Source organism: Tiliqua scincoides, chromosome 5 (genome assembly GCF_035046505.1).
Source record: "Tiliqua scincoides isolate rTilSci1 chromosome 5, rTilSci1.hap2, whole genome shotgun sequence".
Taxonomy (NCBI): domain Eukaryota; kingdom Metazoa; phylum Chordata; class Lepidosauria; order Squamata; family Scincidae; genus Tiliqua; species Tiliqua scincoides.
In genome coordinates, this window is record NC_089825.1 from 80,545,601 (window position 1) to 80,556,995 (window position 11,395).

The 11,395-nt window shown below is 43.3% G+C and overlaps 1 protein-coding gene across 2 annotated transcripts; it reads left to right on the forward strand.

The window, feature by feature from the left end:
• The first annotated feature begins 543 nt into the window (after positions 1–543).
• Positions 544–9,033, forward strand: KLHL11 (kelch like family member 11). 2 transcript variants are annotated; one of them, XR_010794484.1, is made up of 3 exons: positions 544–1,091; positions 2,940–4,591; positions 6,790–9,033. XR_010794484.1 is itself a non-coding variant. In XM_066626846.1 (2 exons), exons 1-2 carry the CDS (start codon positions 598–600, stop codon positions 4,525–4,527), a joined length of 2,082 nt encoding a protein of 693 aa, XP_066482943.1. In that variant the 5' UTR covers positions 544–597; the 3' UTR covers positions 4,528–5,202. The 2 variants fall into 2 exon arrangements, 1 of the variants encoding a protein (XP_066482943.1); XM_066626846.1 differs by lacking the exon at positions 6,790–9,033 and having other exon boundaries at positions 2,940–5,202.
• Positions 9,034–11,395: the final 2,362 nt, after the last annotated feature.

Here is an 11,395-nt window from a genome sequence, read left to right on the forward strand (position 1 = left end):
TCCAGAGTTCCATGAGAGTCCAGGGCTCACTTTCTCAGAATATTTTTTTGGTGTTGGTGTTTTGCATGTTTTTGCATTCTTTTTAGTTTTGGGATGCAATCCCATCCACACTTACCTGGGAGCAAGCCCCATTGACTATAATGGAGCTTAGTCCTGCGCAGACATGTACAGGATTGGTTAATTTCTCCCATGAAACCCGAGGTCGCATTTTCCCCTCTACCTTTATTTGGGTTGGGAGAAGGTGCTGCTTCCAAATCACGTTTTATGCTAAAGCCCTAGATTTATCCCCATTATGGGAGCAGATCCTATCACTTCTCCCAGGAAAGCCCGTAATGAGCCCACAAAAACTGGAATTGTGAGTCTAGGTATTTTTTAACTCTATGCTGTTCTCTGTCCTGAGGGCTGTAGACGGCATTAGACCGTGTGACCGGAAGTGTGTATATAGTGACTACCGGAAGTGTCGTCTACGGAAGTGTAGTGGCTACCGGAGGTGTCGTCTCTAGTCGTCAATATCTCCGTGGTTACGTCGATGACGTGCCTTGGGCGTGGCCGCAGGGCAACGAGACTGGTCCGACCGTTGGTCGAGGGAAGGCCAAGATGGCGGCGGCTGGCGGCGATGCGGATAGCGGGGGGAACGGCGGCCCGGAGAGCGGCGACCCAGGCCTGGAGGGCGAGGCCGGGCTGGACGGGGAGCCCGACTCGGAGGTGTTCTCGTGCGTGGCCCACTGCTCGGAGCTGGCCTGCCGGCAGAACGAGCAGCGGCGGGTGGGCCTCTTCTGTGACGTCACGCTGGCCTTCGGCGGCGGTGGCGAGGAGGAGGAGGTGGGCGGCGCGCGCGCCCCCCGGCCCGACCCCCCGCTGCGCGAATTTCGCGCGCACCGCTCGGTTCTGGCGGCCGCCACCGAGTACTTCTCGCCTCTGCTCTCAGGAGACTTCGCTGAGTCCCGCTCGGGCCGCGTGGAGCTGCGCAAGTGGAGCTCCGAGGCTGGGCCCGACCCAGAGACGGTGGAGGCCGTCATCAGCTTCATGTACACGGGCCGCGTCCGGGTCAGCCCCGGCAACGTCCACGAGGTCCTGGAGCTGGCTGACAGGTGAGGCTGAGAGCGGGGCTGCCTCCTCCCTGGGCGCTCCAGCCTCCACCGTCTGCACCTCACACTCCTCGCTAGGGACTCAGGGATGTGTGGTGGGTGGGGGCAGAGCCTCCCCAGTGGGGTCCTTTGGGAAGCACCCGAGCACCCACCACCCACGTGCTCTGTGCCTCCCATGGTGCTTCCCAAAGGATCCCCCACCCACCCACCACACATCCCTGTAGAGCAGGAGTGTTCAAATTTTTTGGCAGGAGGTCCACATAGTCTCTCTAACACTGTATGGGGGGCAGGAGAAAAAAAGAATTAATTTACATTTAAAACTTGAATAAATTTACATGTATTTACATAAAGGAATGTATTAAAGATGAATTTATATGAGTGAATGAAGGTCTTGCAATAGCTCAAGGCCTATAAAAGGCCTTGCACAAAGCAAGGCTGGCCTTTCCTTTCCTGCTGCTACTGCATCACAGACATGAAACAATAAGCAGTGGAGGGAGCCCTCATCCCACAGATCATGCTAGTGGTCAAACAGTAGCCCTCACGCTGAGAGCAGTTACGTCGGGCCAGTGTGGGCTCCAACAAATCTCTGGAGGGCCAGAGACTCATTGGAGACTGGGGGCTCCTTGAGGGCCGCATTGAGAGGCCTCAAGGGCCGCAAGTGGCCCCAGGGCTGGGGTTTGGGCACCCCTGCTGTAGAGATTCACTCCTGGCTCACCCACTCTATCCACCCTGCCTGCACACCAGAAACTGGCATTGCAGTGCTTCAGCCTAGTGTCTGGCATATGACCTTTTGTTTTCCACTTGCAGGGAGTGATTTATGTAGGGGAGCATTCATAAGTGGTCTCACTTCACTTTTCGAGGTTCACGCCTCAAACTTGTGCATGTGCCAATGAGGCCTCATCAGCTTTCAATTGGCTGTTTATCGTAGTGCAGTGGTGTGTAGCCAGGGTCTTGCACATAGTGCAGAGAGATGATGGAGTTATGCTTGTATTTGGTGGGGGATAGCCCGCTCCCCTACTTGGGGGGGTGTACCTGGGCCCAGTTGGATTAAAGAGTTAAAAAAATGTATGGGTGGGTTGTCAGTGGAGAAGCTGTTTTCCCAGTAGGAGTTACTGAGAGGCTAGGACCTGGTGGAGCACATGATTGCATTCTTACAATTTTGAATACAATCTCTGGTATTTCACTTGAAATATCTCTGCCTGAGTCATTAGAAAGCTTTTGCTACAAAGACGTGGTTTGATTGGATAAAACAGCTTTATGTGCTCAAATGGGGGCTGAAGGGAATGAGGAACCATATAAGCACATCCCCCTGGTATCTGCCCATGGTTAACTGAAATCACAGGTACTAGTGAATTCACCTCTGGGGGGTTCTCTCAGCCCAGCAGTGAAAAAAGTCTGGAGGGTTTCCCAGCTTCCCTGGACCTTGTAATGGCTTATAAGGCATTAAAAACATTACTTCTGGTTTCACAGATAAACCAGAAGTAGCAGTTTTTTATGCTGGGCTCAGAGGACCCTCTGGATGTGATGTACACGCAAACCTGATCCAAGGATACGGGGGCCTCTTTGTACAAAATTGAAAAAAGGGTGAGATGGACTAGTTTGGTGGATTGTACCGGGCAGTGCTGCACTTGTCATGAAAACCTTTATCCCACAGGTATAGTTTGTGAATTGAATCACAGCTTTGTGCTGCTTGCTGTGTTGTGCATCAGAAAGTTGAAGCATTATAATGTAGATATGAGAAACTGTAATGTTGGCTATTAGCAGGGTTTATATTATGTTTATAAGCAGGGTACAAGTTGTCTGTAATAAGAGAGGATGTTGTTTCACACTCATGTTCCTTTTGTTTTCCAGATTTTTATTGTTGCGTCTGAAAGCATTCTGTGGAGAGTTTCTCAAGAAGAAGTTGAACCTCTCTAACTCTGTAGCCATCCATAGCTTGGCTCACATGTACTCTTTGAACCAGCTGGCTTTGAAAGCTGCTGACATGATCAGGAGAAACTTCTACAAAGTCATTCAAGATGAAGAGTTCTATACTTTGCCATTCCATCTTATCAGGGACTGGCTTTCAGACCTGGAAATCACAGTGGACTCGGAAGAAGTTCTCTTTGAGATGGTCTTAAAGTGGGTTCAGAGAAATCCTGATGAAAGAGAGAAGTACTTTGGCGAGCTCTTTAAACTTCTCCGGCTGTCTCAGATGAAACCCACGTATCTGACTCGGCATGTGAAATCTGAAAGGCTTGTATACAGTGATGAAGCTTGCCTTAGACTTGTATCAGATGCAGTGGAAAGTCACGCTATCAGGGCTGAGAATTTGCATTTGGGTGCCCTCCAACCGGCAAATGTCACTTCTTCCATACCATTACTGCCTCGCTTTGGGCAAAACATGGATGTTATCATGGTTATCGGTGGTGTATCTGAGGGAGGCGATTACTTGAGTGAGTGTGTGGGCTATTTCATTGATGAGGATAGGTGGGTGAATTTGCCACATATACACAATCACCTTGATGGACATGCTGTTGTTGTGACAGAATCCTATGTTTACGTAGCAGGTTCTATGGAGCCTGGTTTTGCAAAGACTGTGGAAAAGTACAATCCAAATCGAAATGTCTGGGAGCAGGTTTGCAATATGATAACCAGGAAGCATTCTTTTGGCCTCACTGAGGTAAAAGGAAACCTGTACAGCATTGGAGGACACGGAAATTTTATCTCTGGCTTTAAAGATGTAGCTGTCTACCATCCCGATCAAGACAAGTGGCACAACTTGGAGTCGGCACCAAAGATACTTAGGGATGTCAAAGTGATCACTGTAGATGACAGGTTTGTTTACATGGCTGCCCGCACGCTATTTGATGGGGATAGCGAAGATGGCTTAAGGTCTGTAATCATCCGATATGATGTAGATGCAAGACAGTGGCAGGATTCTGAGTCTCTGCCGCTCCTTGACAACTACTGCTCCTTTCAGATGGCTGTGGCAAACACCAACTTCTATCATACAGCTTCATGTTGTCCCAGAAGCTACCCACTGGACCATGAAGAAGTTAAGCGGAAGATCTCTGAACAGGTGTCTGATGACATTCTGGAAAGTTTACCACCAGAGGTTCTTAGCATTGAAGGGGCAGCTGTCTGCTATTACAAAGATGATGTTTTCATCATTGGCGGGTGGAAGAACAGTGATGACATAGACAAACAGTACAGGAAAGAGGCTTACCGTTACTGTGCTGAGAGGAAGCGCTGGCTGCTGCTTCCTCCCATGCCCCAGCCTCGCTGTCGTGCAACTGCCTGTCACGTGAGAATCCCCTTCCGATCCTTGCACGGCACCCAGAGATACCCAATGCCACAGAACCTTATGTGGCAGAAGGACCGTATCCGGCAAATGCAGGAGATACACCGTCATTCGTTAAGTTTGCGGAGGATGCCACGGTCTCAGATAGAGTGCTAACTTGAATAAATGAAGTTTGAGAGAGCCCTGTCTGTGTTGCTATGCTCAGCGTGGTCCCCCAACGGTAACCTAAACTGCTGCACTTAAGCACTGAGGGCTGTTGAAGGAAATCTAGCTTAAGTCACCTTGACAGTTTGTTAGGATTGCCAGCACCCCAGGAGAAATAGATCTTGTGTATCATAATATGATTACATACGGTTATAAAATCCCTAGAGCCTTTAGTTTTATCCCAGATGAGATGCAAATAGAGCACCAGCAAAAGAATTGCACTGGCAATCTGTAAATATGTCCATAAAGTGCACAGTTTGTCCTCTTTCCCAGGAGCTGCTGTACAAGACCCATTTATTCCAGTCAAATGTGTAAAAATTTCCGTGTGGATTGGGGCCTGTTTCACCTTTTTAAGCATTTATACAGGCTCTGTGAAGTTTAAGTTTTTACTTATTTTAAAATATTGCTAACTTGATAAATCTTATAACACCTTGAAAAGCAAATCTTGAAATGTTATCAGTTTTTGCTTTTTGCAAAGTTATTTTCTTTGAACTTATATCTGTAGTTGTTGCAGAATCTGCTTAATTCTTAATTCAAACTTGGAGCCATGTGCAATAGTTAAACAATATAAGTAAAGCACAATCTTTCTAAGAACTTCAAAACGTTCCTATGCTTATAAATATTTGATAGCTGTATTTATGTAGAAGTATTAGAATATTAATGAAATTTCATGAATATTTCACATGAATATTTCAATATTAATGAAAATAAGATTTTAACAGTTGGATTATTTTCAGTCCTATATCACAAAGTTTATTTTCATTTTAAAGCTTCGCTACAGTTTTGCTGGTGTTCCCTTCTATCTTGGAATAGTCCTTTTGATTTCAATAAATTCTATAAATGGTTCAGGATTGTGGCCTTAAAGGAATGAGTGAAAAGACCAAAAAGATTGAGACTACAGACCCAAATTCATAATTTGGAGGAATTAGGGGTTCATCAATGCAGGGAGAAGCTGAATGAACTCCGTGTGTGTGTGTGTGTGTGTGTGTGTGCGTGCGTGCGTGCGTGCGTGCGTGCGTGTGCGCGCACGTGCATGCATGTGTGTAGACAAGTAATGGAGTGCGTCTGGTTAAAAAAAGAATAAAGAAACCTCCTTCCAACCTGCCTTTGACAATCAAATCTCTTTGCCTTCATGATAACACCATTCCTTGACCTATCCATGTTGAGTACTTGAGATTGGGTGCAATGGAACTGTTGCCTTTTGATTGTAGTTTGACAGGGACCCAGTTTCTCCAATGTCTTAATTATATTTTGGCAGCAAATAAAGTGTGTTGTCATAGAACAAATTTCTTTTGACACTGGTAGTTCTCTGTTGCTTTTCTTCCCTTTTACGAAAGCAAGGTGAATTTATAGATGATGCAGAATAGGTTAACATGTATACTTTTTCACCTAACTTGAGGAGTGTTCAACATTTTGGACTTCACATAACTTTTCCTTTGACACATAACTGCATGGCAAAGAATTTCATGAATTCTTTACACTAACCTAAGTTAAAAAATTAATGCTTGTGAATTCTGTCCTTTAGAATGAGTCTGAAATTATTGTCAATGACAGTTACTGTCATTGATTGGTTGTCCAAGGCAGTTTTTTAAAAAAATCAGGTTATATTTTTTCTTTGCCACCTCTTTCTCCCTGCCCTTTGGAGTGTCCTTGTACGCCTTGGCAGCATTTGCTCTGCTGCTGCTGTTGGTTGCAGTAGGTTGTTATTGCCTATATAAGCCAGTTATTTTGTGTAGTGAGACTTGCTGGGGCTAGTTATCCTTCTCTTCCCTTTTTGTTATGGTATTTTAACTTTGTGTAAAGTTGAGCAGAAGCTAAAGATGTGGTAGTGATAATGTCAAAGGGAAATACGGGATTATTAAGAATGAGCTGTTCAGTGCAATTAGACTACTCAGAAGAAAAGCCCTTCTCACCTGTGAAAGAGCATTCTGTAAAAGAATGCTGGTTCCTTAAATAGATTATATTCTTCCTGCTTTCTTTGTTGCCCTGTGCCCCTCTTCTTTTACTGGTTCAGGTTTATATGCTACCTCACAGGAGCACTGAGAGGGGAAATCAGTTTGTGAGGTCCGCATTGGTCAATATTCCTATGAAAGCTAATTGCAGTGATGGTGTTTGAACAGCAAACAGTTGTGTCTTAAACTTTGAAAAGCTTTTGTCAAAGATAATTTTTAAAGATAAATGTTACCTTAAGGACTGACCATTCTTGTTTTCCAGTTTAGCAAGAAGCCCATTTCATGTCTCAGACATTGGGGTAAGTGTTTCAACTGCATGGATGTGCACAGGTTTTCTTGAGTTTCATTTGTCCCCCTAATACTACCCTTTGCAAGATATGTTTTGGTTTAGAAACTAGTGTGCATTAAATAACTGTCTTGCTAAAAAGATTAGACTAATGCAGCCTTGCCAAAGAAAAGAACCCCCAGACATTTAACAAACCAGAAATGCTCATTTGCCTGCCTTCATGATATATTGTATATGCCAGCCAGTCATTTTATAGGTTAAAACATTTTAAATTGGATCCTTCAGAAGGCTGGCATTAATCTGTTTTAAAGTTCAGATTTAAAGTAAAGTTTTAAAGTAAAGTTTTAGAGTTCAGGCTGACATTTTAAAATGGTATGGCTCTGAACAGCCCTTCACAAACTCATAGTAGAGGTGCTAAGAGATCGTTACATGATAACAATTATGGGTAATTATATGCAGAAAACTAGTATAACTGGGGATTGTAATTTTTCTGAGATAGCTAAATGTTCTCTGTTAGATCTTTTTGGAGCATCAGGATTAGTAAGGTCCCTTTGGGAGGAACCATGGTGCTTACAGTAGTTTAAGTTTATGGTGCAAATTTAGCTCCTTTATCTCTGTAGTTGAAATGCAGCACAAATTTTGGTATTTCATGACAGCTATATCTGGCTTGCAGTGCAAAATGGTTGGCAGTACCCATTAAATTAATAAATATATTGACTGTGTTGGTAATGTATTTGTACAACTGTTCAGTCTGGCTAGTAAGCTTTGCTTGCTCAGAGTAAATCCTAAGTCACCTTGGATGTTGTTTGTGAATGCCAATCACCTATAGTATACAGGTGTTTATATGCCTTGCTTGGAGATTTCAGTTTGCATGCAGAGTTAAAAGCACACTAGAGAGTGATCCTGTTGTACCATGTGCAGTGTCAAATATTGGGATTTCTTAATGTAAACTCTAGAACTTTGTCAGGCTACTAACCTGCTCTTCTGTTTTGAGTGCCTCTTAGCCCCTGAATAAGCACAGCTCTTGTGATGCATGTAAAAGTCTTGCCTCTATTTAGTCACGCCACTCCTTGAGCAGTTGGTAAAAATAGTATTGAATTGCACTGTTCTGTTGTCACCAAACTGAAATCTAAGTGGTGTTCCTACTGGAGAAGATTGACAGCCCCTAGTCTGCATTTCTCAACAATGTTGAAAGTTCCACTGAAATCAGTGGGACTTACATCTGGGTAAATGTGCTAGAATTGGCTGCTAGTCCTGTTATTTCCAGCAATTTAAATGTCCTCAAGGTAACGTAATTGTGCTTGAGGAGTGGCAGGACAGAAGCGTGCCAACTTCCAAGAGACTTGGGAGATTATTATTCCTTCTTTTTAAAGTTGTACTGATCCTTTACTGTGATGGAATGTATGTTTCACACTGCCTTCCTCTTCATGATATTTGTGAAATAAAATAGGCTTCTTTATGATGCCTAAGCAGGCATTGTTACTGGAGCAATACTGTCTGTAGGTTACATAATTATACACATCATCTTCCCTTTAACTCGATTTAAACTTCTGTCTCATGTTTCTGTGTGTTTCAGTGAAGCTTACCTTTATGCAATGAAGCGAGCAGGGATGTTAACATAATTTTGTTTAGGTAATTTCTGCTGATTTTTTTACTAATGACCGTCTTCTGTTGTAGTAGAAGTTACAGAAGCAAGATACAAGTATATGCAATGGGTTGTTTTCAGCAGACAGTGGAGATTATCACTGGTTTGAGTATCTACCATCTTGGAGTAATGTCTATAAAGTAGGATGGGACAAGCTGGTGGTATGCACATAAATCTTATTTTCACTCTCCTGTCTAATTGTGGGACACCTGTGTCCAAGCCATCCCAGGTAAAAATGGCAGTTTGCTTAATATAGCTCTTTTCTTTCCCTGAACTCTAAGTAAGGTAATATGAATCTAAAAGTCAGTTGGTAGTCCTTAGAATTCCTTGTGAATCAGGGAACTTTTGAGGTAGCACATGTTCTTGTCCCACACCAACCCCAATTTGCCTATGTCTGCAGCTCAAGAAACAGGGCAACATTGGCCTCATGGACTGAAATGCAGACTTTCCATTCAGGTAGAGTTCTCTTGAAGCTGAGGATGCCCCTAAAGTTCATTTAAAATATTTGCAGTTCAATACATGCTGTACTAAAGTTCTGTAACTAAACCTGATTTCAATAAACATTTATTTCTCTATTACTGTTTTCCCTGGTGCATGTTCTTGGTCAGAATTGCTCATGGATGTGTTCCAACATCATGTTCCACAACAGAAGGGAGAATTTAGATTCTCTGGCTCTTGCTATTTTGTTGTGCAATTAAGGTGTTTTTCCCCTGAGGAGAATCCATCTGCCATTTCATTTGTGTCACTGATTTAGATCATGTGGGCAAGAAGAATGAATTCAAATGGGAGCAAGTGTTAAGATGAGCAAATGAAAGTGTTCACCATCAGTCAGTTTTAATGGTTAAAGACTAATAAAATTTAGCCTGCTTGTTCAATTTGAGTACAAGAATTTAATACGAGGCTTTTCAGCCTTTTTTATTTGCAAGTACTACCTTTTGCAGGTACCACCATTGTTACCAAATACAGTGGTTGTGCTCAGGAGTGAGTGGCTTGCTCCACAGGTAGAGCTTCACTCTGCATTTTTTTTGAAGGGCCAAGGCAGATGCATTTCCACATCTTGCCTCTTAGTTACACAATCTTCTAAGTATCTCCATTTTCAGTGGGGTTGGGCCATGCAGGGCAGTGCCATCTGGTCCTTATGGCAGTGATGCCAAGAATCACCCGCCATACTATGATGTACCACTAATAGCCAATCTAATAGCTACAAATAGTAAGCAGTTTGAATATTTAAATGTTTCTGTTAAAAGTTTGGAATTTGTCTTCCTAGAATAGTTGCAGAAGCAAAGAACCTTACTGGTTTCAAAATGGATGTAGTGTCAACACTTTAAAGAACATATGTTCATACTGGCACAAATGCATGGTCAAAGTTTTCTGTGCCTAAAATACTCACTTTGTACCCCATTTTTCTGGGGCATTAGCAGGTTTCTGCATATGCACTTCTTTCTCCCTCTTCTGAACTTTCCGATATATGTGGTAAGTAGGGTTTGTAGTTCTGCAAGAACTGTATCATTAAAAATGTAACTTCTCAATCAAATTAAAACTGAACCAGTGGTATCAAGTGTATCTGTATGACAGTCACTTGCCTGGTTTGGACAAATAACCCTCTAAATTTGGTAGCTGGTAATAGCTTTATCATCCCTCTCATTATGGACCAAAAATTAAATTACACTGGCTCCACAAGTTACAGATGTCTGAGTTAGATGGCTATGTTGGCACAGTACATCCTTTGTTGTGATTTCTTGCAGTTTGACCTTTGTTCCAACTTTTGTACAGACGTCTGGATCAGAACCGGGCACATACATAGTGTAGTAATCTAAAACAGAAGAGTAGTAATGGGTTAACAGCCTCATATGAGGAATGGGCCAGTGGGTGTACCTGTAGACCACATGCATATTAAACCAATGTTTCTTAGAGTTTGACCTTCACATTACCACTTCACATACCTATTCAGAGTACCACCGGAAGTAACTGGTGATGACATCATTGCCAGTTACTTCTGGGTTGGAAGGCTAGATGTGACATGGCTAGATGTGACATGACAAACATCAGTAAGAGGCTCAGGGTGGATAAGAGGGCTTTCTCCAGTGTGGAGAAGCATGCTTTGAAGCTCTGCCTGCCAAACCTCCTATCACTGTTGTTGTGGACAGCTTGCTATATTTTCTGGCCACTGTCTGAGATGATACTCTTTGGGCACATTGACACTTGACTCTTTGATGTCCCAGTTGGGGGGGGGGTCTTTCTCAGTCTTACCACCCTCAAGATGCAAGATTTATATGCCTCCTCTGGGCTGTGTTCCTTAGGATTCTTTTTTGTCATAAGAGGTGCATCTTGCACAATCACAAGACTAAAGAAACAATCCTTGTGCACATTTACCTGGAAAAATGTCCCACTCTTTTCAATGGGGCTTACACCTGTGTTTAGAATTGCATCCCAACTGTTATGGCCTATGAATGGTGAAAATATTTTCAGTCTTAGGACATTCCAGATAAAGGGGCAGCCAGGAACAGAATTCAAACATTGGGTGACTGAAGATTATGCTATTCCAGAAATGCTTAGGACAGTTCCTGTTCAGCAGCTCTAATAGAAAGTTAACCTCCACAGTTTATTACCTGAAACATTTCCAGAAATGCTTGGGCCTTCTGAGATACAAATGTGGAAATGATGTGTGCAGAACTCCTAGACTAAATCTGATTTTAAAAGATGTTTTCTAGAAACGGTATAATGTTTAGCAGTATGTTTCAGTCTTACACAGACAGTAGAAAATTCTTGCAGACTGTGGTTCAGCCAGGGGCAAGGGGAAACTTTTCTCTTTACCCTGGGGAGAACCGCAGCAGTCCCAATGGGTCAGCTCGGATCTGTGTCATATCTCGTCACCTCCTGTGACAAGGTGGCATAGAACAGAGCAGCCTGAAATGCCTCCCTCCTGCCTCTTCTCTG

Coding starts and splice junctions, on each gene's coding strand:
- KLHL11 (XM_066626846.1), top strand. CDS start 598: ATGGCGGCGGCTGGCGGCGATGCGGATAGCGGGGGGAACGGCGGCCCG. Junction 1,092..2,939: donor GTCCTGGAGCTGGCTGACAG/GTGAGGCTGAGA, acceptor TTTGTTTTCCAG/ATTTTTATTGTTGCGTCTGA.